At 39.4% G+C, this 25,151-nt stretch overlaps 1 protein-coding gene across 2 annotated transcripts in view; it reads right to left on the bottom strand.

The window, feature by feature from the left end:
• Positions 1-22,987, bottom strand: part of nid2.L (nidogen 2 L homeolog) — a 40,536-nt gene extending 17,549 nt beyond the window's left edge. The window contains exons 1-8 of one of the 2 annotated variants that reach the window (XM_018229098.1): positions 22,484-22,987; positions 15,095-15,397; positions 8,748-8,962; positions 6,697-7,373; positions 6,098-6,247; positions 5,099-5,344; positions 3,272-3,472; positions 2,910-3,137 (exon numbers count right to left, since the gene is read on the bottom strand). In XM_018229098.1, the coding sequence (XP_018084587.1) occupies positions 2,910-3,137; positions 3,272-3,472; positions 5,099-5,344; positions 6,098-6,247; positions 6,697-7,373; positions 8,748-8,962; positions 15,095-15,397; positions 22,484-22,972 (2,509 nt within the window). In that variant the 5' untranslated portion in view covers positions 22,973-22,987. 2 annotated transcript variants of the gene reach the window in all.
• Positions 22,988-25,151: the final 2,164 nt, after the last annotated feature.

The raw sequence follows: 25,151 nt of genomic DNA, 5'->3' as shown, positions 1-25,151 counted from the left end.
ATTATGCCTCAAACAGTAGGGTGCCATGTTGAGTATGGTGTAATGGTGGCAGCTACTGTTGTGCCTTTTTTTGCACTATACAAACACTGACAAGTTTTTTATGACTTTGGCAGTGCTGCATTTATGAGATTGCAGGGGGCAGCACCCTAATCTGCACATCATTCACTTGCACCAATGGTATGAGGAACAAAGGAGCTTTACAAAGCTTTTTTTTTTTTTAACAAAAAAAAAGAGAATCATTGCTTTTGGTTAAATGGAGAATAAAGTACTTTTCTGGTCCTGTGTATACTAGATTTTCAATTGGCTTTGGCATCAGTAGCCACATAGATTTCTTGGGCAGACAGCCGAAGGAACCTGAACTTCTGACTTTTTACCAGTAACAAAATAATTAAAACATTAAATACTAGTCTATATTTAGGAATTCTAACAGAATCACTTACTTAATTTAATGACTATACATCCCCTTTAACTAAAATGTACATAACTTGACAAAGTATAAAACCCCTAATCTGGAAATTTGTTATCCAGAAAGCTCTGCATCATGGAAAGGCCATAACTCAGAGTTATTTTTAAGCAAATAATTCTAACTTTAAAAATTATTTCCTTTTTCTCTGTAATAATAAAATAGCAGCTTAGTTGATCCCAACTAAGATATAATTAATACTTATTGGAGGCAAAACAATTCTCTTGGGTTTAATTAATGTTTACATGAGTTTTAGCAGCCTTAAGGTATGGAGATCAAAATTACAGAAAGATCCCTTATCTGGAAAACCCCATGTCCCACAAATTCTGCATAGTACCTATACTAGAATTTATCATTGCATACATGGATGATTGCTGCCTGTGTCTTCAGATCCAAATGAATTGTGCAGAATCTCACCGACATATTGGCAGATCTGATGCCTTGTAGCTACTGAGCTGATGCGTGGCTACTCATGTTTCAATGACTAGTCAATTAGCATATTGGTGCATATATAGATTCATGGCAAATAAATAGGTCACCAGCTGGTCAAACTATTAAACCAACTTCGGTACAGCTATATCAGTGCCTGTCCTGGTTTATCTGGCTACCAGTGTGTATAGCCATGTTGTCTGGTGATATGTCTTTTTGGGTCAAACAGTCAAGCTCAGCAGAATAACTAAATGTACAATCCAGTAAAAATTACCAAATCCTCAGAAATCAGCACACAACATCACAAAGCAAACATGGGATGTGTACACAAGGGATCCATCGTTAACTTTTTCACACCGATTGACAGCTTGTGATTAAGTGGCCTTCAATCATCCTTAAATATACAAACAGGACAATTGTCAGCCCTCCTGTTACACTTTGTGCTTGTTTACACATTCTTCAAACTAACTCACAAATGAAGGCATCATTTGATTTTCACAACCATGTAATTTGCCCTGACACTACCTACAGGCTTTGTCTCCCTGACATTCTCAAAAGGATCTTTATCTTTGTGTTTGCCTAATGAATAGGAGCTTTCCTCCACAGGACACTTTATGGTACACATTAAGTTGCATGACTTCCTGACCCGAAAACTGGAGTTGGATTACTCGTGTAGTTTAAGAACTACAAAACAGTGGATTTGTTACATAAAAAAGAAGCTAAATACCCACTGCCCACCAACTCTAAGCACACTTAATAAAACGAACTGAAAGACATTTTGTTGCAGTGAATTTCTTAGCCCCTTTTATTGCTCCTCGTCAAAGCACAGATCTTTTTGATGTGCATGAAGAGGTATTTGTAATCTTGAAGATTCCGCTAGTGATTAGAAGAGACAGACCAAGAGAGAAACAACAGGCTTTTTATCAGGTGTTTGAGCAGCTGGAAAGAGATGCATTCCAGCGTTCCCTATAGCAAAGACTGTTTGTACACAAACATGTAAAGCATTATTCTGGTGTCTGCAAATACACTTTATTCATTCTTGCTATGCTTTCTAGTCTTGCCTCAGAGTATACAAGCACAATCAGTTGTGGCTGCAAACCATACACTTGTACAAAGATAATGTCACTTTTTCAAGATGGATAAAACCCCGAAGGATTTTTGAATGTTGTATGTCACTCCTAACATATACAAGCATCAGAACACCCCAATGGGTGGGCAACTAAAGTGCGGTGCATAACATCTGTGGTTCAAGTACTGTGGCACAGATGTAGGAAAAAGATGCAGCTTTTTGTTTAATCTTATTTAATTACAGCCCTTAGGACATGGTTCATCGTCATTATAGAAATAAAGTATAATGGGTATACTGTATCTGGCAATTGCTATAAATCTAGAGGCCAACAAACTATGACTGCAAGTGTAATTTTATGGTGACCCGTTTCTTAAGGACTTCCAGAGACCTTTCTGTGGGATCTGTACATGGGTACAAAAGATAACAAGCCTATTTAGTGAAAGAGATTGTTCACCACTGAGTAAAACATAGGCCCAGTTGCTCTAAAGCAGTGGTTCTCAAACTGTGGGGCTTGCCCTTTTAGGTGGACCTGAAGCAGCGGCAGGCTTATCCTAAAGGACTGTTATGGCCATGACACATGGGGAGATTTGTCACCCAAGTTAAGAAAATGCCTCTATCCAAAATTGGTTACCTTCCCACTGTTCTGTTAGGCTGCTGGGTCGGAAAGGTTGGTCCTCCAAGAGGACTGGGTGGGAAAGGTTGGTCCTCCAAGAGGACTTGAACTGAAAAATGCTAATTCCAGACAAGGCTGTTTTTCCCCGGGCATATAAATGTAGGTGGAGAAAAAGTCGATCTGTTCCCAAGTGTCATAGATGCTGTTGACAAAGTCAGGCAGTCAAATGTGCTTCAGAATAAAAATTCCATTGTTGTGAAATCAACAAGTAGAATGGCTCCACAGTTGAGATCCCTTGCACTTACAATTTCTATATAATCAGTGGGTGAACTTACCATGCACAGATCCAATGTAATTTGTAATTGCATAACGAAGCACCTTCTCCTCTTTATTGTAAAGGGCAAAGACACGATCAACGTAGAGCTTCTGAGCACTAACAGACTGTTTCTGGGAATGACTGCATTCTTGGTAAGTGACATTTTGCCGTAACCGGTAAGATAGTTTTTGTTCTTCGTTTGATTCTGAGAGGACTGTGTATTCTCTGTAGGCTGTTGAAGTTACGACTAAAAACAACCAAAATAAATATTACATAGTTAGTAATGTAAGTATTAGTATATATTATAATATATAAAGCAAAACTATAAATATGTAGTTTAATACAATTTTGTGCATGAATGATCAAAAAAGAATGTATTACCTGAGCCGGAGTATTGGTACAGTTCAGTATACGGAGAAAGCTTGATGGTCGATGTCTCTGGGATATAAGGAATTTTACCCTGAATTGCTGTCTTTACATTCATGTAACCCTCAGAATCAAAGCCATTTGCTGTTTGAGTAATATGAATGGCTTCTTCTCCAGGGTAAAATGTGACATCAATGTTGTGTACAAACTTGGCACCTAGAAAACAGGAAATATGGAGAGAGATAATTCAGCAGTAAGCTTCAAGTGATCATTATTTAATAATTCCATACATTTACCTTTTCTCTAACCCTCCGGACTGCTGCTGGTCAAACTCTTTCAGTTCAAGCCACACTTGAAGCTCCAACATTTGACCAAGTCCGGATGTCAGGTGTATTTAGGAAAGAAAATGGCCATTTCCCCCCAATTCTCACCCTAACTAGCATTCAAGCTGAGCCCCCACCACTGCTCCAAGACATTCCCCCAGTGAGGCAGCACACCAGTTTGGTAACCACTACTCTAAACTGTAAACTCACACTAGAATGTAAACTCTTGATTGTTTGCTCTGGTTTAGTACTCATGCTGTGCTCTGTTACATCCCATTCTGCACAACATTAGCATGCTTTATAATTATAGTGTAATGAAAACAATGCACACACAGATACATTCCTGGAACTATTTGCTTTTATTGGCCAGGTGCTAACTTCTGGCCATGTACACAAATAAAGAGTGAGCCAGCATTTCTCGGACAGAAATTTGTGACCACCAGGCTCAGGCAGGATCATAAGGGCTGTACATTATAGTGTGATTAGTTCGCTCATATTACAAAGCAGAGTAATGTGCAATTCAGAAAGCAATTTTGCTCCTAGTAGATTCAAAGAGCTATACATGAGTCAGCGCAGGTGTTCTGGAGCATTATACTTTCACAGAAGGATAAAGCTAATGCTACATTAACCGATTGTTGAATAGCACACATTTGTGTATCCTCAATATACAGCAATCTTGTAATGTTGCTTGAGCAAGAAATGGAAGGAATGCTTGAGAACTATGGACTTCTATTACTGACTAAGGCCTAAGGCCTGTACATGCTATCAAAAAGGTCATCAACCAGATTTTTGCTTTTGAGCAATTAAAGCTGGCCATAGACGCAAAGATCCGATCGTACGAATCAACGTACGATCGGACTTTCCCATCTCCCGACCCTCCACTAACCATTCAGATCAAAGTCTTTACCATTCCGATCAAATAAGAACAGATCACCCAATGTTCTGCCCCTGACAGCAATCGTACGATACTTATGTCTGACAACACTAGTGACAGTCTCCCTCTGAAAATCGTACGATCGGCAATACACGCAGAGATATTATCGGGAGGCGACAGAAATTTTCTAACCTGTCCGATCGACCAAACGACCGATCTCCGACGGACGAAAAATGTCGGGACTCTCCACACATGGTCCGAAAATCGTACGAATCCACGATTCGTACGATCGGATCTTTGCGTCTATGGCCAGCTTAAGTCATTGCATTTTGCAATCAGCTAATGGTCCCACATACAGAGTAAAAGTTTGTGAATCTTGTTGAAAACTTCCAACTGGCCCATCATTATATACATCTCTAGGGACTACAGACAATAGTATATAAAAATTAACATAAAAGTTACATGGCACTCAGCTTTTAGAATTTGATTAAATCCTATAGCAGCATTATAATCGACACACTATAGGATACATTGTTGCCAAACTCATGCCTCAGGAGACTGCATTAAATAAACTGTAAAATTCCTTTTTACATAGAATCCTGCAATAATATTTCTATATGCATATATCTAATACAACATGCTTACCAGTAAAGCTAAAACCATTCTGAAAGCCTGGTTTTTCCAAAGCAAAAAGCCAGCCAAAGAGTCCCCCAATTGGAGCAAGAGGAGTCAAGGACCAGGATGCAGGGTCTGGAACGTTACTGATAGCTGTGTAAGCTCTCCCATCATTTGCCACAATGTATGCGTGTAAGTCTGCATCAATGAAGTTAACAGGTGTTTGACCAACCAGGATGTTTCCGCTCACTTTGCCATTCACGCGATGTGGAGCTCCTAACATTAAAATAAGGCATTACTTGATACAGCTTTTGAGAGCAAATTCAGAAATGTTGCATTTTGTACACAGACACACACACATTTACATTAGTGATACACTGAATCCCAACACTGAATCCCAGATCCGATTCGGGATTCGGCAAAATCCAAGACTGGGCACGTTTGAGTGCATATCTGAACCCTTATTTTCATGACTTTTTAAATTAGAACATAACTATAGACCAGAAGTTAGATTTTTTCACTCTGAAAATGTTCCCTGCTAATTTGTAGCGATTAGAAAGTCTGGAGTTGTGACTTGGAAAACTCTTAGCTAAGGAACAGATTTATGAAGCTCAAATAGAAAATCCTGCAACATTCCTAGCTATTCGATGGTTGCTAGAATTTTGATCAAATTTACCAAGCCAGCCTATCAATTTGATCAGTGTAGATAAATACAAAGATATCAAATTTCATTTTTTTTTTCTTAATCTTCTTTTCTCTTAGCATAAACTATATGAACATATGGTTGTTTGACAGAACAGATAAACATGTCCAACCTGGGCAACAGTTTAAAGTCATCAGTATTAATGTTTACTGAATGCGACATCAGTGTTTTGGAAGAGAGAATGTACAGATGTGCAAGAAGCATTCATTTATGGAATGCACTGCCATTGCAACCTGTGTTTACTCTGATAGATAGATAGATAGATAGATAGATAGATAGATAGATATCATTGAATTGTAAAAGAAAAAACACATAGCAGGCCTTACCTCTTGGCAAACAATGGACTCCATTTCCATAATAATCTTCCTGGCAGTGACAGCAGAAGCCAGTAGAGTAATCGGCACAAAAAGCAAACCTAGAACACCTCCCGTGGTTCCTCTCACAAGTCTCCTTGCCCGCAGGTTTAAAGGAAAACACTTGGTATAAAACATAACATTTAGTAAGTAAAATTAACCTGATATTTTTCCGAAAAAAACTTTCAAATACATACTCATTTTGCACCAGCACCATGAAGGGTTTTATAATTGCTGAAGCAATAGTGCTGTTTCCTTTAGGCTTTTGTAAGTAATACTGAGATTGTTTTTCAACCATGGCTTGGGTGTTACGTTTTTTTTTTTACAAGAAAGAAAATCCTGGCACAGCTGCTCAAAACCTTAACAGTTGCACTCCTAGCATGCAGACAACTGAAGCATAAACCAGCCTGACCCCTCTGCATTGACTTTTTAGTGCCACAAGCTGAGTGGATACACATTACACCACTTATCTGTTTTACAGTAAAGATTCCATAAAGTCACACTTTAGTCACAAACAATGCTATGGGCCTATTATAAAACAAGGCATTTGTCTACACATGAAAATTCCTTACCATCAGTTTGAAGTCCAGGATCAGCATCAGTCTGCCGCCCTCTTTCAAAATTATTTTCCTGTTCTGGGTGACTGCCCACAAGAACTGCACTTTCAGGATATATTGGGAGATCTTCAGAATTTGATGGTATTGAATCAGGAGCATTATGGGACGGCAGATCATCAGTCAATAATGTGTCTTCCCTAGTCAAATCTAGATTCTCCCCTGTCTGAATTTGAGGTTCCTGTAATGGTCCATCTCTGTCAGTCTCTGATTCACTGGGTGTGTAAGGTGTCCAGTTAGGATTCTGATGTGAAGACGAAAGCACAGCAGATGATGTAGCTTTCTGTTCATCTTCTGCATGGGTCAGTTTGGAAGCTTGATCATCTATGTCTAAGTATCCCTGATTTCCAGTATTTGAATCACCTTCTTGATGTGTTTCATGTGTTGGTGTGGCATCACTTGTATTATCTTCCAGCTCATCTTCGCTCTCCTCATAAAAGGACTCTGGGTAATCAATACTGTCTTCATTTTCATGATTTTCAAATAATCTGTGTTCTGGGAAACTTGTATGTGAATTTTCAAGTGATTGTTCATTTGCGGGAGCACCAAAGAATTTTGCTGGAATGACATTGTCTAACTCCCAAATGCTGCCAATGTGAAAGACCCAAATTCCTGGGACACCAACGTTGCCTGTTCTATTTGAAAAGGGGAAAAGTACACAAGTCATTGACAAATAAGAATCGTCAGGGAAACAGAAATACATGAAAATACACTAATCTTGCTCTAAAGATATCCACTGACACCAGTGAAGTACAAAAGACATGGCCTTCCTTAAATGTCCAAGTATCAATAGACAATTACATTATTATGTATTAATATTATTTTATTCTTAGGTTTGTCTCATATAGAATGATGGTAGCTCCTACCTGTAACTTGATAAAACAGATTTTATTGTTTTCTAAGGCCTGGACCAGGTCAGAGAATTTTGCAAGGTGCTTAAAGCAGCATGAAAATCACTTAAAAGCACATAATAACAGTACTGTTATCCACTGCTTTATGCAACCATACACAGGCCAAAATTGATATCCATCTGACCATGGGCCCAATGAATGGATATTGTAAGAGAGGTCAAACATGGCATGGCCTCCTTTCTATTGTTAGAAGTTACGTCTTACTGGAGAGGTGCCAATCCCCCCTATCACTGTGCCCCAGTCAGTATTTTCAACCGGAAGACCCGGGAGGTAGTTTTTGATACACCTTTCTATTGTTCCAATTGTTTGGATCGACAGCTGTGGTTCCTTTTCATTTCATAATTTGCCAATAACTATTCACTGGTAAATACGGTGCAACAGGTTAGATTTTCAAACATGGCCAATCTATGAATGGATATATTCATAGCACATGGGTATCAGTTAGGATTAATTGCCAACTGAATCAAGAATTGTACAAAATTAGTTTTGCACAGTATCCTGTATGTATGTATGAGCAGCTTTACAGTAAAGCCAATGGTACATTGTTCATTTTCTGTTCCCGTGCGTGTCCTGCCAGGCATGGGATACGCCTGTAAGTACATACACAGAGTAGATTTTGGCAAAAAGAATGCATTTTCAAGACAAAAATCATTCTGCATGCAAATTTACAGGCTTACCCCATGTGCCTAGCAGCACAGTCCATTATGTCCTCAATGGAAACAATAAAATTATTAATTCTAGTCAGCTACAAAAGCTGCTACTATACAGACCTATGTGGAGAGGACCACATCCCACAGTCCAATGCAGTTGCTCACCCATTAAAATGGTCAAAAAACAGTTGACCTATATCTAGCCCTGACCAGATATCAGTCAGGTAGAATGTTGCCAAGGCTCAGTCTCTAGACAATATCAAACAATGTATGTATGTATGTATGTATGGCCACTGACCAGATATAAAAATTAATGCTGCTAATATCAGATCTAAGGTATCTGTCCAATTAATTTAAGACTTCAGCAAATTCAAGAATTTGTCGCTGAAAGTTGCATAATTCTCTGAGAATGGGGATTATTTGAAGGAGGTTTCAAGACACAACTTACTGATACAGATTCTTCACCGACTGTTCATTACTTGTTACACTGTAGTAAGGTCCTGCTTCTGATCGGCTAAAGCCCACTCTGGCAGGGAGCTCAATGTGCACATTGTAGGATTCTTTAGGGCGAGTTCCAAAAAACTGGAGTCCATCTTCAGGATAAAGGAATATAGCGTAAGCATCAGAATGATCATATGCTAGTACCGCCTGGAACGTGTTTCTCTGAACAAAACAAAACAAAAACATTTATTTAGCAGCTTGTTCTTGCATTTCAACATAGCAATCCAGTCCTAATTCTCTACAGGTACTATAGTTTATACCCACAGCCTACAAGTGCCAATTTTAGCAGTCAACGTTTTGGGGGCCAAGTGTACATTGTGACCATGAGGTTATACAAGATGCCTTCAAGGCTCTGCCTCAGTACATAGAACACTGTATGCTTTTGGCACTTATAGTGCAACTGCCTCTCTAAGCTCTAACCCAAGCTCTGCCATATAAACCCCCACAGAATTTGTCAGATGAATATGATAACAGTACCTCCTCTCAGAAGGCAAAATGAATATAAGGTTATCTGGGGTTTTTCTAGTTTTGGCTGAAGATATTTTCACACCATTGCTATAATTGCTATTCTTTAAGAATTGATGGTTCCGTGCCAAAATGACTGCTGCCAAACATCTTCTTGGAAATGACAAACATATTAGTGCAAGGAGATATACACACTGTTAGTTTTCACTCTACAATTTTACAGTACCGTGTTACTTATAACTGAACAGATGCCTGAATATTGGGCAAAGACCCAATTCCGAGCTTAACTGGTATAAAATACTACAGAACTATAGAAGGAGGGTGGGAGAGGAACCAGCCCTGTGTCAAACCTGCTGTCAATTTGTAGTATCTGAAAACTTTAAACAAACCCACAATAGGAAAGCCAACAATGTCCCGTCTGTAATATTCTGACAGCACCATTTTTAATTTTTTGTCATTTTTCATTTACAAAGAGCTTAGTAGGCAGCCCTCAGTTCTTGGTTAACAATCTTCAAAAAGACTGACATTTACTTGCAGTGATTGTCACTCATGTATAATGGAATTAATGATTATTGTCATGGCTTCTATTAAGGCAAAGGAATTTGGATGATTTGCTTGTGAATTAATAGACACTTAAAAAGCTATACAATAATCAGAGATCTTATAGTTGCCCAGTGAAAGCTGTACTGTTTATCCATTAAAGGCCTGCTGTGTGCGTTTTTCTGCCTCCTTATTAAATATGACTAAATACAAATAATGTGCACATCCAATGAGAATATATATGAATCTCCACTGGGTGAACTTAGATGAACCTAAGCCATGAACGGATTAGTATACCTTGGCTGTCTGAATGAACCCATCTTTCAGTAGATTGATTATGATAAGCAAAAACCTATAATCTTTGTGGGTTTTAAAATAAATCAGATATCAAATAAAGGACTAGATTTATTTAAATGAATCAGTTCCAGATTTTCCCATACACTAGTTCACAAAATGAATTTAGTAACACAGTAGCTGTGACATTTTACACACAAGACTTTCTCGTCAAAAGACTTTCTCATCAAAATCTTCCTATAAGTGAATGATGTGTGACCATAGACAGGAGCAAATGTGTAGTTTTAAGTAGCTTTAATGAGTTGTTGTAGGAGTGTAAAGCAATAATTACACAATTTTGGGGGGGGGGGGGTATGGGCAGGTTTAGGGTTTAGACTAAAACTCATTTGAGTAGAGGGAACATTGGGTGGGACAGTTGACAGCTGCATTACGGAGTTCCTATAAAAATTCTTGGCAACAACTGTTTAGTCAGGCAAAAAAAAAAAGTATATATATATATATATATATATATATATATATATATATATATATATATATATATATATATATATATATATATATATATATATATATATATATATATATATATATATATATATATATATATCTTTATACTTTCCTGCTTGTCACTTGCTGTATAGCCGTTGTCACAGCTGATCAGACCCTTATGAAAATACCGTAAACATCAAAAACACTGTGCTTGCTAGGGTTTCATCTTCCATATTCATTCTTTTCTGATATTTGTACTGCTATTATTACATAGTTAGATCTAGTCAGTAAGAGAGGAGAAACTGGTATGGAAGGGAGCTTGGGGGGGGGCAGACTTTGCACATAAAATTGTTATAACAGCATGTAAGTAAAATAGTAGTAAAATACTCCTTGCTGTTGAACCTAGCTAGCTGTAACTTTACCATAATCTGCCGCATGGGTTGAAATTCAAAGTTGTTGGGTCATACGAAGGTATAGACTTGAATACTGAAACAATATATGAAACTTCCAAAACTTTTGTAGTGAAGTTGGCGGCCAGATTCTTTTATCCCAAATTAACAACCATCATTTATGACACCCTGAACCTCAAAGTTGCCTTGTGGGCTCTTTTTTAGCGTCGTATGCATACTCCTATACAGGTGAATACCAAGACTTATCACTCAGTTCCCCAGTATTCCCACATGGCTAGTGAGGGTGTTGAGTGTAATAGTAGAATCTAGCCTGTAACTCTTCAGATATAGAGCCAAGTTGCTACCTGAGAAGGTGCCATGAGAATCTGAATAATTTCTGGAAAATGGTCAGAAAACAAGGATAGGGTCATGGCAGTTCCTTTAAAGTCTACAGGCAAAGAAAAGGTCAGACCAGTAAACAAATGATCAGCAGAATTCTGCCAAGCAAGAGACCTAACAAGCGCACCTGATGGTAAATGCTCAACAGCTGTGGGGGCCTACTGTGGGGAAATTATACCATATTTTATACAAGTAATATGAGAACATAGCTGTACAATCACTGGGAACCAGCAGATGGATTCTTTCAAGCTAAGGTCGAAAGGCAGCCAGAAAGCAGCAGGTCCTGTATCCAGCCAACATGATTTTAACCACACAGATGTGAGGAGCAATGAAATACCACAACATGACTATATGTTCACATCAATCAATTGACATTTACATTAACCAGCCAAAATGCAGTAGCTTTGACTAGCGTAGTTAGAATGCTGATGTTTGATTACTTGCTGGAAATAGGCGAGTGAGAATTTTTATCAGTTTATCAGTGCAACTGAATAGCGGCAGCAATAAAGCACCACTTTCCCCTCATTTGTGGCATCACAGGACCATTTGCACTTATTGTTCTTGTCACTTGCTCACATAATCATCTTGGCAGCTCAGAGTCATGAAGTTCTCAAAATGAAAGAAATTCCCAAGTTTTCTAGATGTTTTCCAGTGTCCTCAAGCCATTTTTGTCTACACTTCAAACACGTGTTTCAAAACACAGCAGAAAAATGTTTAATTAGTTTACAGAGCCTTGAACAAATAAATGGTAGGTCTCGAGAGAATAACATTGTCCTCCAAATTCAACTGCTCTAACATGAGGGTTTAATCCTGACAGGGGGAAACAAACACATACAGTAATGACTGTTGGGAACAAACTATTGGGGACATACTAAATAGATAGTCCTTCCACACTGTTCAAAGTGACAGATTTTGCTTAAAGGAATAGTAACAAATTCAATAAAGAGACTGTTTATATTAAATTACTATTTTCTAAAGCAAAACATGTACTCAGTGGAAATGCTTATTCAGAGAGAGCACTTCTGTTCAGGGTCTGGCTGCGCTTTGTACGTCTTGTGTAGATCGCAGCATGAGCGGGCCCTGATACAGTGCTCCCTAGACTTGCCCCTGCCCTTCAAATGCCTTCTCAGACTTGGGTTATTAGCACATGCTGCCACTTCCTCTCACTCATTAAGCCCAACGGAGCAGTGCAATTGGCCATCTTGATGGTTAACTATTATTATTAGGATCATTTATTTATGTACCATTAACATATTGTCCCATATTCTGATGGCAGCTGGTGGCCCAGCTTATATTGATTAGTAAATATTTATAATTTTATGGTATCTCCACTTTCAAGCCTGTGGTTGTGTTTAATAGAATTGACAAACTTTGCTCCATCAGACCCTGTCCCTGGACTATAACTACAAATAAAATCACAATCTTAAGGCCCCCATACACGGGCAGATAAAATCTGCCGACAGAACAAGTCGGCAGCTTATTGGCCCGTGTTTGGGGCCATCAGACGTGCTTTCCCGATCGATATCTGTCTGAAAGTCGGCCAGATCTGGATCAGGTGGGTTAAAAAATCCCGTTGGATCACGGCCGCATTTCTACGTGTATGCGGTCCCGCGATCAGACCTCTCGTTCACCTGAATTATGATCCGATCGTTGGGCCCTAGGGCCCACGATCGGATCAGCCCGATATTGCCCACTTCAACATGGACATATTGGGCAGAGATGCGCTTGTTTGGCGACATCACCAAACGAGCGGATCTCTACGTTTATGGCCACCTTTAGGGCAACGACAGGGTGCTTTGTCACCTATGGGAAATCCCAGGTGAATGCAAGAAAATGCCTTCTTCCTCATTGTTGTGCTATTACCCAGTATACCAGTATGTAAACAGTTTTACTTGTGGCTATTCCAATGGATGCAGACAGTATTTTTAGGTGCTTTGTGGATTGCGAAAGAGGAGATATCCCATTGATGACAAAGTCTCCCGTCTGTCATGGTCCTAAAGCTAAAGATGAGCCATTAACACCTGAGCAAACATTAAAGTAAAATATCTGTGCAAAGGTTAATTTAGATTGGGTATCTCATTCCTACATAGTGGCACAGCAGAAATAAAATAGTAGAACAGTTCCTTGTGTTAACAAGCATTTAGTGACATTACTGCACTGAAACACTGAAGCTGGCTCATAATACTCAGTTCTACCACATAACAATATTGAAACACATTTACAAAGCATCAGTCAACTAAAGCCTCCAGTATCCAGGAATGTGACCATATTCAACCCTCGACCCTTTAACAAATAAGCAACTGTTTTCCCAGGGACCAAACCCAAATAGCAAACAGGGATGCTGTAAATTCCAAACTGAATTCAGTAAGTACATGTAACAGAGGGCTACAGTGCGGCAAAATATTTAAAGACATAGAGCTGCTCACATTTACAACATGTCAGGTCCTTGATAGACCTTTAGACTTTGCATTCTATAGCAGACAAGCAGTTAAAGGGGTTGTCAACTGTTAACTATTATTAAGAGAGTGATATTCTGCAAATGAGCTTTTTATTCAGCAGCTCTCCAGTTTCCAATTTCAGCTATCGGGTGGCTAGTGTCCAAGTTACCCTAGCAGTCATGCATTTACATACCTCCCAACATTTTGGAAACAGAAAGAGGGACAAAAATATTTGCAGCGTGGATCGCGACAAATTTTTTTGACCATGCCCATTTTTGTGGCCACACCCCTAATTACCATGTCCATTTTACAAAATTTGTCAGGTTATGAAAGTTTGAACACATTTCTGTGGTTTTTATGAGTTATAACAGTTTTGCTAATGAAGGTGAATTTCCCTTTAAGCTGCAAGTCAGTTTCCCCAAGAGACCTCCTTATCTCAAACCGTTACAAAAGCATTTAAAAATATATTCTGGGTTCTCTGCCAAAAGCCAATTAAGTTAGAAACTTTGTATCTTTTACTGGCTCTTCAGTGCAGGAGATCAAAGAGAAAGTCGGGCCATTTCAGTAACAAACCCGGTACTGCGGGTTGAGCTGTCAAAATCGGGACCGTCCCGACAGTTGGGAGGTATGCATTGATTTGGATTAGAGACTGGAATATGAGTAGAAGATGGCCTGAACACAAAGATGAGTAATCAAAAGTAGCAGTAAAAATAAATGTGTCGCTTAACAGGGCATTTGTTTTTTTAGATAGGCTCAGTGAGCCCTATTTGAAAGTTGGAAGGAGCCAAAAGACAGCAAATAATTTTTAGAAATCTTTAAAAATTATAAAACATAACTACGGTAATAACAAATTGAAAAGTTGCTTAGAATTGGCCATTCTATTACATACTAAAAGTTAACTTAAAGGTGACCCGCTCATTTAATAAACAGAGTACATTATGTAACTTATTGATTTCCTATGCACACCATATACAGTACATGCCCACCATAGTATGAAATGCTTAACCGAATACGTTTCGATAAACCTTCCAGCTGTTGCAGGTTATCACCCACCTTTCTCTCACAGCTAAGTTGTGGGGAGATAGGCAAACTGCACCCCAGCAATGGTGATGCATAAATAACAAAAAGGCCATAAGGGCCACTTTGGTACACACAGCTATGCAGCTTTCCATATTTAACTCCAGTTTCCTTCCTCTTTTTCCTTAGCCTGTATTGTGCGTGGGTGACTTTCCCACATCTCTTTGGATTCTATTCAAGAATTTTCATATTCAGTTACTCACCCTATCGGACGATGCAGAGTGACGGGTCACCTCCTCATAGGTCCCGACATTCTCCCAAGTCACAAGGAAGGCATGATTAGGAATAAATGTAGCTTCTGGAAAACCCCTTTGGATCTCTCTGGCTGCATGATTGAGAACTGGTTCAGAATTGTCCTGCCGATAAAAAATCTTTCCTTTGCCATTGCTGGTATCTATATCTGACAAGAATGGAGCAATCACAGGGAAGTCTGTAGGGAAGCCATCATCCACATACTGAGTTTCTCTGGGGAAGTCCTGAGTGGAAATAATTCCATTGGTCCCTACCTATAAAGAAAGAACAACACCAGTATTTAATATTTACAATTGATTTACACAATGATTATAACCGTTGTTTTTTTTGATAATGAAAGATAATCTAAATTCAACCAACTTTCCAATGTACATTAATTGTAACATTTTAAGAGGTACGGTCATTTGCAATGGCCAAAAATCAGCCAGATGTTGGTTGGGTAGGTTTAAAAATCCTGTTGGGACAAGGAGCCAATGTGGTCAAGGCCAAGGTGGTCTCATTTTACTGCATTGTGATATGATCATTTGGCCCCTTAAGGTGGGTAAATTGGTAAAAGATCCACTTGTTTGTCAACCTCACCAAATGAGAGGATCTTTACAGCCAACGTTACAGATTATAAAGCTGTATAATAAAAGTCCTTTTCAAATTAAACATGAAATCCAAATTCATTTTTTTTATTAAAGCATTCATAGCTGTTGTAAACCCATTTAAAAATCTCAGCTGTCAATCCTCTATAATGTAAGTAATGCAGGGTTCAGTGCGCTGATATCTGCTGAAAGTGATGTTTCCCCAAAACCTAGATAAAGAAGACAATATATAGTGTAGTATGTCTTATACAGTTAGATTATGAGTATTGAAATCTACTCACAATGTTCACTGCTTAATAGGAGCATATAATCTTTCTTTGTCAGTGTTGTAGTTCTAAAACAGAAAGGCTTCACATAGTGAAATATCGCCGGAACTTAAGAGATGGCCCGGTTGTTGTTCGTTTGGGGTGTAACCTGGCTGCGACAGGACACCCTCCTCTGCGGTTCCTTGGAATTTATCCTAATGAGGCAGGAAGACTCCCTCCAACAGTTTGGATTTCCCTACCTCCCAGAGGACTGTTTATACCTGGATCCCCTTGAGATCTTTCAGCGCTATCTGCCCGATTTAAACTTTCCTTAATAAACTCCGGACCGCTGAGCTAATACAGCTTAGGAGAGACCTGACCAGCTCACAGCCCTACACGCCGACTAGCGTGGAGAGACAATTATCCAATCCGGAAGCAGTTTGTATAGAAGATAGGGCACTTGCCGGCAACACTTCACATCTCTACACACCCCCGCAACCTACGATCTCTCTTACAAGCGGATAGGTGGAGACTGAGAACTGAATATTATAATCTACAGGTCTTTCCTTTCACTACCACTCGGTAAGCGCAAACTCTAATCTCTAAAGTTCCGGTGATATTTCACTATGTGAAGCCTGTTTTAGGACTACAACACAGACAAAGAAAGATAATATGCTCCTATTAAGCAGGGAACATTGTGAGTAGATTTCAATACGCATAATCTAACTGTATAAGACATACTACACTAAATATTGTCTTCTTTATCTAGGCTTTGGGGGAACATCACTTTCAGCAGATATCAGCGCACTGAACCCTGTATTACTTACATTATAAGAAGTGGACAAGTGGATCCACATTAAGTATCGGTGCTGCTAACTCAACCATACTTTCAACCTGCGCAAAGCTCAAACCTCCCCTTGCACCTTTTGCCCCTCCTCTGTGCCTTAGGCATAGAGGCAGGGCAAGCAATTACTTTCACTTTTCATTCAGCACTTCCTAGGACCTAGATTTTACTGCTATTCCCACATTCCCCCAGTTCCATTAACCATCTAATTGTGTAACCAGATGGACATCAAATCCCCCATTCTGGTGCACAAACAAGATTCTGTCCATTTTGTGGACAATGCCAGCTTGCTATAATTATGAGTTCCCAGACTGATGGAAACAAGATTCAAATAATTTATACAGGGTAATTAAAGTTAATTTTGCTTGACTAACATGATAAAATAGAATTTGAAATAATTGTTTTGGGTGGCAAGTCCCCTTTAAATGCTGTTACATTGCACTATGCAGTTTAGACTGCAGATTATTTTCGTAAACAAATGAAAATGAAGAGAAAGATATGGTAAAACATACATAGAGCATCGGCATGGACATCTCCACATTTTTTTATAATGATTAATCCAGAATATTTCTAAGTATACTTTGAATTGAATTTCATGCTTAGCATACTAAGCAAGCAATGGCATAAAGCTTAGCTATATCCTCCTAAAACTGTAACAAAGAAGCTTCTGTTGCTGGTACTGTGCTTATGTGTGTAACACAACGTCCCCATATTCCACAGGCCAAAACTGTGACCCTCTAAACGCTGCTTATTACAGTGAAGCCAGTCAAACATTTTATAAGGATGTAGGTACTTTGGACCAGTAGCACCCAGGAGCTGCAGAAAGAAAGATACTGCAATCTCAGTCAGAGACATCTCCCACAAGAATGAAAATGAGGCATTTTGAACCCAAACACTCCTGTACATATTGGTATAACATGGGCTGCACAGAAATGGGGCATTGTGGGAAAAGCCTGCACATGTATGACAGATAAAAGGACATCTATAAATCAACTTTCACTGTCAACAGGTCTAACATTTTCCATTTTTATAGAGAGATTTGTAGAGGACATCTTCTCATTTCTCTCTCTCTCATAATCCTGTTATAGAGGAAAAAACCCAATGAAGAAATTATTTACCCATCTCTTAGTCCACCAATATCTATAAAAGGAATACAGATACTTGTCTTGGCGAGTTTCAAATTATATACATAATGCACATTTTTTAAAGATGATTACCCCTTTCTCTTTAATAATAAAACAGTACCTTGTACTTGAGCCAAGCAAAGATACAATTAGCCCTTATTAGTAACAAAACCAGGCTATTGGGCTTATTTAATGTTTAAATGATTTTCTAGTAGACTTAAGGTATGGTGATCTATATTACAAAATGATCTCTTATCTGGAAAACCCCAGGCCCACAGCATTCTGTAGAACAAGACCTCATTATGTTTCGGAAGAAGATTCACTCACAGTTTTAGACCGATTCTTACATGCTCGAAACATGTAGTGTGTTAAATAAAAAGCACCCGGAATTTTGCAGCATTTATCTGCGTTTGACCTCCTTACAAAATTATCCTTTACCGTGGTATAACAGGTCCTATATCTGTATTGCAATGGGCACAGCTGTTCTGTACATGGTCCATACATACGACTGCCCAGTTCTTGGCTGGTCTGTATTCTCAATCCTTGGAAAGTGATGCAGTTGTGTTTGTTAGTGGCTCAACCAGCGTTAAGTTTCACTAATAAAAGTCTCAAGTTTGTGCCAGGTCCAGCAGCCCATATCAAACACTAAAGTTGGTCATAGACTTTACAATTACAATCTTTCCAAGAAAGATTGTTCATTAGGTACAATAGACACGTGTAGAGCTGAATCGTCAACTATACAGGTAGAAACAATAGAATTCTACCTGTATCTGATGATTGTCATTAACAATGGCTGATGTTCGGGTGCCTTCAAAGGAGCCTGATCTACAAGCCGGCTGATATCAGTCGGCTCATCTCCCACCATACACGCACGAATATAGTAAAAAAAAAAGTTTTGTACGATATTATCGGTGTGTGTCTGGCCACCTTTAGTTCTTTGCTTTTAAACCAGTAAATGCAACCTGATGATCAATTACTATAAGTTTATAGACCTAGTGCAATAGCTGCAGTTTTCATTACATAACCCCAGACCCACCAGTCAGCACACCATTACAGATATGCGGTGTAAACAATTTAACACATCAAATATAGCCCACCCTTTCAAAGAAGACACACAAAACTGTGCTGTTTGCATCTCTAAAGGAAACCTAAACCAAATATATATAGATTTATGAAATGCATGTGGCTTTCAGAGACCACAAATTCCAAACTCAATTTTCTCAACATAACTTTTTTTTTTTTTCAAAATGAATCAGTTAGTAGTGCTGCTCCAGCAGAATTCTGCACTGAAATCCATTTCTCAAAAGAGCAAACTGATTTTTTTTATATTCAATTTTGAAATCTGACATGGGGCTAGACATTTTGTCAATTTCCCAGCTGCCCCTGGTCATGTGACTTGTGCTCTGATACACTTCAATCACTCTTTACTGCTGTACTGCAAGTTGGAGTGATATAACCCCCTCCCTCCCCCCCCAGCAGCCAAACAAAAGAACAATGGGAAGGTAACCAGATAGCAGCTCCCTAACACAAGATAACAGCTGCCTGTTAGATGTAGTCAATAGTAAAAACCCATGTCTCACTGAGACATTGAGAAGGGAAAACAGCAACCTGCCAGAAAGCATTTCTCTCCTAAAGTGCAGGCACAAGTCACATGACCAGGGGCAGCTGGGAAATTGACAAAATGTCTAGCCCCATGTCAGATTTCAAAATTGAATATAAAAAAATCTGTTTGCTCTTTTGAGAAATGGATTTCAGTGCAGAATTCTGCTGGAGTAGCACTATGAACTGATGCATTTTGAAAAAAAAACATGTTTTCCGATGACAGTATCCCTTTAAATGCAAAAAAAAAAAAAAATCATTGAGGAAAAAGCAGCTGGGTGTGTAAAACCAAGCTTTATGTCCCCCTAAATAGAAATCTGACTAATCCTTAGTAACTGTGGTCAGGGCTCTTCCACCAACAGACTAAATTAGCAAAAAAAAGTATTTGACTTAAAATCCCCATTCTACACTCTATGCTGTGAGAGTGGAAATATGTTTGGGTTTGGATATCTAAAGTGTACAGATAGACAGTATGTAAAAGTACTCAAGTTTCAGCTCTCATTGACACATGTGCTCTAAATCAAATTTCATATTAAACTTAATGAATGTTCTTTCAGCACCTTGCGAGGATCATCAGGATGTGAGCTATCAAACTGCCATGCACATTGTTTGGATTACACAGGATAATAACAATACAGGACAGCTTTTGTTAGGATGAAACAGCTGTCGATGGCGTGAGCATGGTAATTTCATGCAAATAAATGTTACCCTTATAGGGCATCAACTTTATAACAGATGGATGAGCTAAAGCAGATTTAACAGATCTTTGGAGAAATGCCTCTAAGATATACATTCAAAAACACAGAATTTCTGCCAAGTAACAAAAGCATAAAGACCTGGAGATGTAAACAACTGAAGCAATGACAGATAAAATTTATTGGTAAAGGTTACAAAGAACGGGGCTGTATACCAGACTGAATCCATGTATGCAATGGGAGTCCTGGTCTAACAAGACTCTTGAATGTTTCTGCTGGCAAGACTGGTACTTCTTATATGCCAGATCTGACTTTTTTTTTGTCTGCACAGCAGATATAACTTCCCAAACTGTGTTTATTGCTACATATTTGTTCTTTCTAAAACAGTGTATCATTGCTGGAGTTTGTGGATGAGACAAGGTTGCAATTTGCATCCGTTTACAGAGCTCATCCTGTAGCATGTCATGTTTATTGTGTTACAAACTAAGCACACATCCTTTCTTCTGGGGGTGGGGGGCAGCACAGGGGCCTGTGAAATTCCTCTGGAGAATAGGGGTCACAGAAGAAAGCACAGGACAACAGGTAAGGTATGAATGGGTCAAATGATTAAAACAACCCAATAAATTGGGACTGTGCTTAAGAAGATCCAAATAGGTTCTACTGGTATGAAAGCATAAATACTGGGGATAACTTGCCAACAAGTGTTACATTCAAACAAGGCAATAACCCATTGCAATTTAAACTGTTGAATGAAAAGTGCACATTTGGAAACTGGTCTGGGGCATATAACCTCTTTAGGACTTATCTAGTTTCTGCCTTCCCACTTAAGGGCAGTGGCTGATGGGGAGATTTGTCACCCGAGATTGCGGGCGATAAAACTCCCAAAATGCCTCTCCATTGCAAATAATTGAAATCACTAGCGGTATGACCAACATATCGATAAATCACTCAAAGTTGCCTCTGGAGGAAACTTTGGGGGTTGAATTAGCAATATGTTGGTCATACCGCCAACGATTTCAATTATTGGCAATGGAGAAACATTTTTGGGAGTTGACGCCCACAGCCGCTCATATAACATCTCAGGCGACAAATCTCTCTGTCAGCCACTGCCCTAAAAAGAGTCAATGAAAATATATGATAAGCCACATGTTATGACCTAAAGCTGTTTGAACAGAATGATTTTAACCAACTGTCCTGCCCAATGTTAGATGTGTAGATCCCCCTGGAGGCAAGTTAAAACTGACAACTGTGGTAACCGGAGAGTCAATTAACCAGAAGCTAACACTGCAGCCAATTATTATTTGTTGAAATTGTGGCAGCAAGTTAAGCACAAGAGCAATTGTACAGCAGCCCAATGTTCAGCATCAAAAGATATTTGGCTTGACTGACATTAAAAAGTAAATTAATAAAGTGTAGCTTATTAGATACAAATAAAGTTGTAATACACAGAAAAGTGTTCAAACAAACTGTAAAGTACCAGGACACACTTACCTATACCTATAATCTAAAACTCTACCGTCTTTTTGAGGGAAATAAGTTAGTATTCACCATCAGCTTTCACAAAAGCAGTACATTACAAGGCAGATTCATCAAATGTGAGGATAGAGCCCACCACAGGAAAAACTCAACTGATTTATATTCACTCATATGGAATTTTGAGAAGCTTATTAATCAAATGGTGAACTCTAACGTTCACCCACTGATAAATACACTTCTAAAAATCCCATAGGAATGAATAGAAAGTGGGTGAGCTCTAATTTTGTACTTTGATCCATCAAAGTAAATAAAAAGCGGATGTGCGGTTTCCATTCTATTGCCCCTTTGCCTGTACAGGTTTCCTTGCACAAACAGTGCTAAATAAAAATATACATATATACACAATTTTCTCTCAAAACGGTACAGTTCCCTTCCAAATTTTGAAATGCCATCCACATATATTCTCAGGCTGAGCTGAATTCCATGGCCATTGTGACATTTATCATTATAAAAACTGTGTTGTAGCAAGAGGGGGGATTATATACAAAAGCTTTACATTAATTCCAAATAAATAGGCTGTAAAGTGACTGAACACACTGTCCCTGCTGCACAGGCTGGGAATTATACAGCACTTTGATTGAATGATAACCTGAGTCATTATTATAATAAGCAAATGAACTGTGTAGTAAAGGGCATAAGAACATAGAAGAGATACTCTATGCCATAGCTAGACTTGAATGAATGGCTGGCAGGAGAGGTGCCATACTTACATATAAATTGCTGAACTGGGCTTCATAGAAGAGCAGCGGTTGGGAGAGTTTCACCACCTCAGAAGTCTCATCGTCCCCCTCCTGCAGGAGCACATCTCCCTTCAGTTCCCCATAGGGGAAGAGCTCACGGCGGGATATAGCAGCAGAGAAGGCCAGCAGGCAGTGCAAGGGCAGGAGCAGACGTACAGTTCTGTCCCACATGGCAACGATGCGAATGGAAGCTAGACCCACATTCAAGGCAAGAGGATATGCACCGCGCCCCAGTGTGCTGAGCAGTTCTGACCCTGGAGCTTCCACATCCGACCCCAAGGCAGATCCCAAGGTGGGCGTGGCTGTCGCTGACCAATAGACACTGGAGCACGGGGCACTCAGACCTAAACGCAATATCACACCTGGCTCTTCTCTTCTTGCGCATTGATTGGAGGGGAAAAGTGACTTGCTGCGCGCCGTTGCAGCTGTGCCCGCAGGGATGGCTGTCGGTATGTGCATGTTCTGCAGCAACAGTAGCAGCTGTGTGGTGTATGTTCCTTCTACATTCCCTCACTCGACTTTACACGACTAATAAATGGATGTGTCTGTGGGCATAGAGCTAGAGTTGGCGGGTGTGTGGTGCAAATGGTGACACGGGCCGTATTGTGTGTCACGGAGAAATGGAAACTTATCGCAAAGTTGTAGTAAGAAGATATATAGTATGACTGCTTACACACAAACATTATAGATTAACTGCAAAGTTTAACCCCTTCCACTTGGCAATTGTCTTTATTTCAACCCAAATAAACTAAGTTTCATACACTTCTTGCATGTTGCATAATAAGGAAAACGTGAGAAGTTTGGGAGCAATTTCCCCTCCTTCCCACCATGGCAGACCAGGGACCTACCCTGAACACCCATTGTAAGGCTAATGGACAGCCAGGGCCGCCCTTAGAAATCACAGGCCCGTACAACAAAACATTTGGGGCCCAAGCCCCGCCCACCCTCACGCTCAAGCCCCGCCCACCCTCACGCTCAAGCCCCGCCCACCCTCACGCTCAAGCCCCGCCCCATATCCCGCCCACTCCACATCACAGTTTAAAGGACCACACAGACATCAGCACCTAAGAAAGTAACCCCCACACACACAAGTTATAAAAAGCTATTGATGGTCAGGGCCCCCTTATAAGTTAAAAAAAATTGGGGCCCCAAAAAAATGTAAAAAGAAAAAAAAATTAAAAAAAAAACATTGTGGCAAGTTAAAAAAAATTGGGGCCCCAAAAAATTTTTTTACAAAAAAGTTTTAATATTTTTTAAAAAAAAACATTGGTGGCAAGGGCCCCTTACAAGTTAAAAAAAATTGGTGCCAGGGCCCCCATTACAAGTAAAAAAAAAAATTGAGGCCCCCCAAAAATTTTTTTTAAAAAAAACATTGGTGGCTGGGGCCTATAGAATATAAAAATAATACATTGGTGGCCAGGGGATTAAAAAAAAAAAAACCCCACAAACTGGTGTTCAGTAGAATTGAACTCAAGGCTTCAGGACTTCAACTTCTCCTTTTGTGACTTCCAGGTCTTTTCGCCGCTTCAGGACTTTAATTGCGGCTCCTTTCGTGACTTTGGGTCTTTTCGCCACTTCAGGACTTCAATTTGGGTTCTTTTCATGACTTCGGGTCTTTTCGCCGCTTCGGGACTTTGGCTGTTTTCGTAACTTCGGGTCTTTTCGCCGCTTTGGGGCTTCGGCTGTTCGGCTTTTCGGTTCTTCCGCACATGGCAACCTGAGAAATGGCCGCACGGCTTTGGCGCTCGTAAGGGGGGCCTAGCTCTTTAAAAAATGCAGCACTGCCGGGCCCCCCTTCAGGCCCGGGCCACTTGTCCCCCCCCTGATGGTGGCCCTGAAGACAGCACAGCAAGGACCAGCCCCAGTCATAAAGTGGCAGGAATAAAACTGCTTCCACTGTGTCATTAAACGTGTTAGTGTAAAGGCATTCAAACTTCACAATACAGGTCTATGAAAGGTGCACAGTGTTTCTGTAAGCAAGACCAACATCTGCTTTAACTTTCCATGTATGACGTTGTGTTTTCATCTTGTAACATGTTGTGTTGCATACTTATCCCTAGATAATGATGGGATAGTAATATTGCATCAATATTGCTGATATATGTAATAATTATATATATATATATATATATATATCACTCATAACTATTTATCTCTCAAGTGAAGTTTTAATGTGGTGCGTTTTATTTCTGTAACCAGTGATATAGTTGTACTGTACAAGAGCACCTCGGATAAATTACGATGATGTCCCAAAACTGGACACCTGAAGTGGTACTCTACAGGAATGAATGAATGAATGATATAACATCTGTAAAGCATTGCAAAATATATTGGTACTATCTAAATAAAGTATAATGATATTGAGCACACTCATCCTACAATTGAAGCAAGGCTACCAGTAATTGCCATGATTCCAGTATTGGTCTCATTCAGAGCAAACTAGGAAGCAGAATGATTCAGTTGAACCCTGCACAGACATGATGTGAAGAGTAAGCCACATCCTCATGCATAAAAGAAAGAACTTCACCTAGAGAGATACTATGGTCATAAGGTGGTAACTAAGCACATCTCTCTCTCTGCTGACATAACTTCTAAAGGTACATAGCACTACTACTACACTAATTATGTGGATGTGCCA

This window comes from Xenopus laevis, chromosome 8L, assembly GCF_017654675.1.
Source record: "Xenopus laevis strain J_2021 chromosome 8L, Xenopus_laevis_v10.1, whole genome shotgun sequence".
Taxonomy (NCBI): domain Eukaryota; kingdom Metazoa; phylum Chordata; class Amphibia; order Anura; family Pipidae; genus Xenopus; species Xenopus laevis.
The sequence above is the reverse complement of the archived record's forward strand: the minus strand, read 5'-3'. Positions and strand labels throughout refer to the sequence as shown.